We start from the raw sequence: 8,068 nt of genomic DNA, 5'->3' as shown, positions 1-8,068 counted from the left end.
AAACAATTAAAACACTCAATCAACTGAAATAAATATGATTAAAGTGTAGAACTTTACAGAATCGAGAGTTGGTCGAATCGGCAAAATGTCGAGTTCAATGTTTAACATTGATATAGTAGAAATCGTGAACACAATTACTCGGCTAATCGGCTGAGTACTCGAGGAGTTTTCTAGCCCGATTGTGATCGGGGATTAAATTGTTAGTCGAGTCGGCTAAGCAGCGAGTACTCACCGATTACTCGGCGCCGATTACTTGGTGAATACTCAACGATTTAATAGCCAATAGTGGGTAACTGTTTTTGGGTGGGTTTGGTTTCCTTTTTGGTTTTTCTCTTTTCCTATTTGCTTGGGTTTTAGTTACAAGAAAATAGGATGAATAGTTTTTTTTTTTTTTGAGAAAGTGAGGGAAGTCGCCGGGTGTATCCCGGTCCCCTAGCTCGCTTGCTCTTGGAGAGTGGAGAAGATGGAGAATGGAGGTGATCCCCACCTAATTTATAGCTTGTGACCTTTGGTCAATGTGGCTCTTGAATAAGCTTAAAATGCGGATGCAATAAAGTGCATGACTGCTATTCTGAAATTATTGTAATATTTGCCTTTCCATCTTTGAGCGTTACAAGACCTGGCTGAGGTCTTGGTATAAACAACCTGGCTGAGGTCTTAATATGAACGACCTGGTTGAGGTCTTGGTACAATCGACCTAGCTGAGGTCTTGATATGAGAGACTTTAGTATAATTGACCTGGCTGAGGTATTGGTATAATTCGTTGATGAATTGTGCTGGACACATGTATAATATATATTGGCTGTGTATATTAGTCCGTCAGAGTGATGTTGTCATAAAGTACGGAAGCATCTTGTTTCCTGCAATCACACAACCAAACATAATATGGGCTTTGGTTTTAATATCAACTCTGGTGCTTGTATCTGTCTTGATTTTGACCTAGAATAGGTCTGTGGGCGACCGTAGCAAGGATCCATTGTAGCGTATATCTAAAACTGTTGACTCAAGACTTTTGGTCATTAGATCAGTCACATCTAACTATTGTTTGTATTAGAGCAAAACCAATGGAGAGCTGCTAAATTGGGCTGCTAAAAGGTGCCACATAGGCCTATTAGCTTTGCCCAGCCAAATTTGGCACTCCAAAATCAAAAAACCAATCCAATCGCGTTTTCTGTTTCGAAGTACTAAATGATACGGATGGCATAGTTTCTGCCGTCCGTCTATTATTTTGTAATTTAAGTTAAATTTTTTTTGGACGGACATCATAGTTTCTGCCGTCCATCAAAATTTAACACACGAACGGCAGAAACTATGATGTCCGTCTCCCGAACTTATTAGAACAGCTGCTAGCAAAGGTTTTAACTTTGGCTGGGTTTTTGACTCATTCCAAATTTAAGACTCTTTTAGCAGCCCCATTAGAATGACATTTTTGTGGTTGGGGTGCTATATCTGCCTTTAGCAGCCCATATAGCCCCCATTGGACTTGCTCTTCGACATTAGACTAACTGACAACAAGCTATTCTGTTGATCGATGTCGTGGAACCTATATAATTTTTGCTTTACTATTTCTATATTATCACCCTGTATGTGTCCTTTAATTTCTTTCCAATCGCTCTTAGCAAATGGTGGTGATTATCAAAACTCTTTGCTGATGAAAATGCCCAAAGCAAAACTCTTCATCAAATTGGAAATAATGGGCTTACCCTATTGCACAAATATCATGTTCGTAAGCTACAAATGCATAAAAATAGCCAGACAGATGAATTGATAGTTATTCATTATCATTGAAAAACAATGATCAGTACTATGGAATAATTTAATCAATGCCCCATCACAGAGCACACAGTGAAATAACCTTTGTGTGGAGATTGCAATATATAGTAACACTAAGTTAAATTTCTAGCAAGCTAGACAACTGTCTAGTGTGTTCCCTAGATAACTATTCATCTCCAGATCCTATTGATTAGAGATTTGAGAGCCTCTCTAAAAGAAGATCAAATGTACCCTCTCGGTCCAGCATGCTGACCCTAACATATTTGGTGCTCACACCACAATGTTTTCCACTCCTTGTAAGGATCTTATGGCCCTTGAGAAAGTTTTCAGAGTCTTCAATCATTCCTTTGGATTGCAACCAAGCAAAAGCAGGATGTGTCTTAGTAGGCACTCCTGAGAAGTTACAAATTTCGGTTGAGTACTCTGGAAGGCTAAATAGGCCATTCAGTTTGATGACTGATGTAAGGCGCTCCCATCTTTCAGTCATGCGACGGCGTCCATAGTTGAAAAAACTCTCATCCGACAAATCTTGGCAACTATCTGACACAGCTCTAAGAATTTTTGCTGCTCGCAGCTGAGATTCCTTAGACACTCCAATAGTACTGATTTCAATATACTTTCTCATCTTTTCAGCCACATTTTTGTCCTTGACAATAGCCCACCTGAAATAGAACAAACAACATTAGCCCACCTGAAAATAGAACAAGTCGCCAACCAAATTTTAAGCTATCAAGTATGCACTGAATTTATAAACTACACCTTGTGTACTTTTATTTTGATTAGGTACATGAGGCGTGCTTACCCTATTCGAGATCCTGCATGACCGGTGCTTTTGGAGACTGTAAAAAGCATCAGGTCATGATCAGCTGGTGAAGTGATTGCCGTGTACTGCGGCCAGTAGTACGCCAAATCATGGACCACGAATCCGTCACTGCGATTTACAACAGGTTCTCTAAGACGGCCATCAGGATTGTTTGGTGAAGTCACAACCTCAATGTATGGCTCGTCCTTATCATATGTCGAAGCATCACCAGCCCATTTATATAGGCCCGATTTCAAGTAATCAGCCACTGTTGGATAACACTATAATCAACCAGGAAAGCACCATCGATCAGTACAGATATTAGGCGAAGTTTTTCATCGATGGCTAAAATCAATGAGACTTACTGAGTAGTATGGGACAGCAGACACCACATTGATGGGCTTATGGGCATCAGGGGATGAGTGAGCATAAAGTGCCGCTTGAAAAAGTTGAGTTGAACCGGTTCCCACAATTAGATAGCGATCATCAGTAACTGCATTGCCAACCAATTTGTGCAACCTTTTGATCTCTTCAGCAAACTCTGGCTCTAGAAACCAGCAGAAGTTTTTGACATCAGAGAAATAGCTTAAAGATTGATACCCGCTGATCGTGATGGTGCACTTTTGTCTCCCATCTTTTGCCAGTACTCTTCGAACATTGTTGGATCTCCACTGTAAATTTAGCCCAGGCCAATTCCACTATGTTAATCAACATCCAAAAAACAAAAAGAAATAAAGAAAAAAAAGTTCTAGTATGGGCCTATTCAGTATGTTAATCGAGTATATATGTATAGTCATAATCATACTTCAAAAAAGCAACATTGTTTTCCCTTTAAATCTCAATTTCCATACAAGAAATAAAAAAATCAAAATAAATAAATTTGTGACATGGTATCAAAAGTGTATGTAATATAGATCAACATTATGCATGGCACATGGATACGCATAACAGAGAACCAATAGATAGAAACCATGAAAAAGATGTATCTTCAATTCACCTACTGGTCAAGATTGATAACAGAATCGGAAGAGTGTTTCTTTGTGACATTCTCTTTTGCTTCCAAAGAAGAAGAACGTTGACTGGCATGTTCTTGCTTTAAACCACACATCTTTGTTTTCTTGCTCACTTACAACTTTAGAATTCAACTGTTGTTGCACTGCACAACAATGCTTGGATGGTGTCTCGTATATATAGACAAAACAGAGAAAACAATGTTGGTTAGATTCATAGTTTTAGAAGAAATGAATTGGATAATTCCTAATCTAAGTTCTTTTGGTTAAGTTTAGGTACCTCATTATTGACAACCTTATTTTGGAAAGGTAATTTAAGAAAATTTCTAGCACGTTTTAGGACAGAAATTGATTAATTTCGATTAATTGGTGACATATACTTCAAATGCTTGTTATTTCCACCCAAAAAAATAAGATAATAAAAAGTTGAATCAGACAGAATAGGTATCGAATTGATGAAGGAAGGGACTATCATATTTGTACGATTTCATTTCATGGGAACAAAACATGCTTTGTCCAAGATATCGCCGATGGGTGAAACTGGATGGCACCGGTAATCTCAAATTTTAATCGACTGTTACATAGTTTTCATTGTGGCAAGTAGTGTTAGAAAAATGATTTGCTCAAATCCATTTAAATATGAATGAGTAGTTTGTCTCCCAAGTTACCCCACTTAAGATGAAATGGGTTTTTTCTTGAAACAGTACGTAATGTGAGAAAAACCTTTTCAAAATGATGCGATTTGTTTGAAAAACAGCATTATGCCGAAAAGGTGCGACCTTTTCGAACGCCAAGACTTGGTTTGAAACAAGTGCATCATGCGAAAAAGGTGCAACCTTCGAAATAGGCACCGGTTCGAAACAAGTTGCTATATCTCGAAATGGTGTGTCCTTTCAAACATGTGACTTTTCAAAGAGTTGCTTACTTTTTTTAAAAGAGTCATTTGTGTTGTTTGAAAAAGGCACCACTCACCTATAAATAGTGGATGAATTTGGAGAGAAAATACACCGGATCACACGTAGTTCGATCTTTCTTTCTCTTCTCCCCTCGCTTTTAGTCAAATACTATGTTGTGTTCACGAGTCTATAGAATTGAAGTGCTAGCTTTCTATAGAAGGAAATCCGTTCTATCTTGGGAGATAGTTTCCCATCAACCTTCAAGCACCGTGAGGGGAAAATTTGTCTTAAGGACATAGTGTGTATCTACACTAGGCTCGGATTTAATTAAGAAGTACAAGACACTTACAAGACAAAAGGTTTGTATAGTTTGGTAATTGGTAAAGAGTAAGTACAATTAAGTTGTATATTCCTAACAACTTAAGAGGCCATTTCCTTTTCTTCTTCTTCTTTACCAACGTAATTTGTTTTGTTTTCTTTTCTTTTTTGGTTTAAGGAAAATAAAGGTGTGCTTATATTTTAGAATAGAAATGACAACACCACCGAGTTCTCCTATTCATGCCGTTCCTATTTCATTTGTTAGACCTACTAGTTCGTTGAATGGTATGAACATTTTGGTCCCCGATGACGCGACCTTATGTTCGTAGAAGTGGAACTCAATAACTACGGGTGTATACTAGCAATGGTAGATATCGGTTCAACTCATACGTTAATCTCGAGTATGTATACGCAGGCTATTGGATTGAAACTAGCAGAATGTACGGGCTCTATGAGAGGCTTGAACCAAGAAGCCGAACCCGGTGAAAAGACTTCGCTTTGGAAGTTGACATTAAGATGCAATAACCGGGCGAGGAAAGGTAGACGATGGTAGCTCACTTAGACCATTTTCAAGTCATTCTTGGAATGGACTTCTTGAAAGCAAACAAGGTGGTGGTAATGCCACACTTGGGGGGAATTATGATCCAAGATTCCGAGAATCCTTGCTTCATTCCAGATGTTAGGAATGGCTGGTGCTAAAAGGGTTCTAAAAATATTGTATTATTTGTAAGATGTATGCGTTTTACTATTGCGCCAAAGAGTGCCAATAAAGAAGATTGTTTAAGATATTGTTCTGTAAGCATACTTGTAAGCAAAATTGAGGTCTTAGAAGTGTTTCGACACTATATGAATGATATGTGACATTCTTTAACAAGACACCTCACTTGCTAAACATATATCTAAATGGTTTTCCAATTTATTGACTTTGTCATGAGAAATTGGGAAAATATGGGGAATTATGAATCTCCTTGAATTAATTAATTCAAAATTGGAAATTTGTTGAAGCATTACTCAAAAGACATCAAATGTGGTGTTTTACTCTAGGAGAGATGCATAAATTTCTTAGAAATCCTCAAAGCAAACGTGCATATAAGGTCCACTATGGAATCGAGAATTCATAGCATTGGACAAGGTCGAGAGAAGAAGAGTGGCTTCGAAATTTCTTAGAGGATATTCCAACCGGGCTAAACTCGTGCAAGATTATGTGTATACACCGTGATGACCAATCTGCTATTGGTAGAGCACGCAGTAGCATGTATAACGGGAAGTCTCGACATATCGCCGTAGAGACATAATACCGTTAGACAATTGCTCTCAAATTGAGTTATCTCAATCAACTATGTAAGGTCAAAAGATAACATTATGGATCCGCTTTACAAAAGGTTTAACAAGAGAGCAAGTAGAAAGATTATCAAGGGAATGGGCTTAAAGCTTTTGAGATAATCAACCAAGAGTCATCATAATGGAAAAACCAACCTAGTTGGATTTGGAGATCCCAAGATCTAGGTTCAATGGGCCAACTGAATTATGTTTGTGACTTCGAAGTTAGCACTAGGGAGTAATATTATACTCTAACCCATTCCTATATAAGGCGGTGCATATCCTGGCGAGAACCGGGATAAGTCAAGCTTTTAATGATTTACTATATCTTGGAAAATTATGTTATCAAGTGGAGTATTGCGGGATATTCTTTATAAAAATCACCTATGTTAGTGCGAAGTGGGGCCGCTTCGAGAATTTTAAAGACAAATGTCTCAAAAGCACTATCCGAAACCAAGAAGTGTTCAAGGCCAAAATGAACACAAAGCGTGAGAACCAACAAGATTCGAGGAGGCGTATCTGCGTGAAGATGATTGTCTAGGTTTATACAAACGGCCGACAGTTCAAGGACATTAATTGAAGTCTCTTGATCGTCCAATTAAATCCGATCGTCTTTTCACTAAAAGGCAAGTTCAAGGCCTCCCATGCTACTTGACGTCGCGGTATCTTTTCATTTGTAAAAGAAACGTAAATCGGATGTTTATGATAGAAGAAGCCAAATTTTCATTCATGTGGGGGATTGTTAGAAAAATGATTTGCTCAAATCCATTTAAATATGAATGAGTAGTTTGTCTCCCAAGTTACCCCACTTAAGATGAAATGGGTTTTTCTGAAAAAATTAAGTAATGTGAGAAAAACCTTTTCAAAATGATGCATTTGTTTGAAAGCGAGTGCATTATGCGAAAAGGTCGCGACCTTTTCGAAATGCACCGGTTTGAAACGGTGTATCATGCCGAAAAGGTGCAAACCTTTCGAAATAGGCACCGGTTGAAAGCTTGATGCTATATGCCGAAATGGTGTGTCCTTCGAAACATGTGACTTTTCAAAGAGTTGCTTACTTTTTCCCAAGAGTCACTTTGTGTTGTTTGAAAAGGCACCACTCACCTATAAATAGTGGATGAATTTGGAGAGAAAAATACACCGGATCACCTGCGAGTTCGATCTTTCTCTTCTCCCTCGTTCTTAGTCAAATACTATGTTGTGTTCACGAGTCATAGAATTGAAGTGCTAGCTTTCTATAGAAGGAAATCCGTTCTATCTTGAGAGATAGTTTCCCATCAACCTTCAAGCACCGTGAGGGGAAAATCTGTCTTAAGGACATAGTGTATCTACACTAGGCTCGGATTTAATTAAGAAGTACAAGACACTTACAAGACAAAAAGGTTTGTATAGTTTGGTAATTGGTAAAAGAGTAAATACAATTAAGTTGTATATTCCTAACAAGTAGCACTCAGATCAAATTATGGTCGCAGATCGGTTAGAATAATCCGCCAAATCGATACATAGTTTTCATTATGACATATTCCTTCTTTCCACTTTTGGTTCTTTAATTGTTGAACAGACTGAAATGCATACAATTTGCGGTATTTCGTCAAGCCTTCATTGTTTTCTCACAATCATTAAGTAAAAATAAAACACTACGAGTCTGTCTCCTACAATAATTAGGATAAAATACTGAAATCGTGATTTATTAGGCAAAACCTATTTCTTAGTGTGACCTTTTGGTATCGTGCGTTGGTGCTATAACTTAATACCAAAGATAGAACACGCTCTGTTTCAGTATGTGTTCTGGAGCCATAAGCATTACGATTTTTGTTTTTTGGTTTTTGGTTTTGTTTTTTGATAAGGTATAAGCATTAGGCTTAGTCCAATAAGCTAGTCTGTAATCTCATTTTCCCTAGTTGAAGCGAGTAAGTGCGTATGTTGGGGCTAAAATTACTATGATCACT

At 37.9% G+C, this 8,068-nt stretch overlaps 1 protein-coding gene across 1 annotated transcript; it reads right to left on the bottom strand.

Annotated features, from left to right (window-relative positions):
• Positions 1–1,758: 1,758 nt before the first annotated feature.
• LOC147523664 (tryptophan aminotransferase-related protein 2-like) lies at positions 1,759–3,715 on the bottom strand. Its single transcript, XM_086562580.1, is given in 5 exon segments — positions 1,759–2,435; positions 2,576–2,856; positions 2,941–3,198; positions 3,201–3,246; positions 3,577–3,715. Coding segments are annotated over 5 exon segments (1,164 nt in total). The 5' UTR covers positions 3,684–3,715; the 3' UTR covers positions 1,759–1,963.
• Between the last annotated feature and the right edge of the window lie 4,353 nt (positions 3,716–8,068).

The sequence above is a fragment of the Coptis chinensis genome, chromosome 1 (genome assembly GCF_015680905.1).
Source record: "Coptis chinensis isolate HL-2020 chromosome 1, ASM1568090v1, whole genome shotgun sequence".
Lineage (NCBI taxonomy): Eukaryota > Viridiplantae > Streptophyta > Magnoliopsida > Ranunculales > Ranunculaceae > Coptis > Coptis chinensis.
The sequence above is the reverse complement of the archived record's forward strand: the minus strand, read 5'-3'. Positions and strand labels throughout refer to the sequence as shown.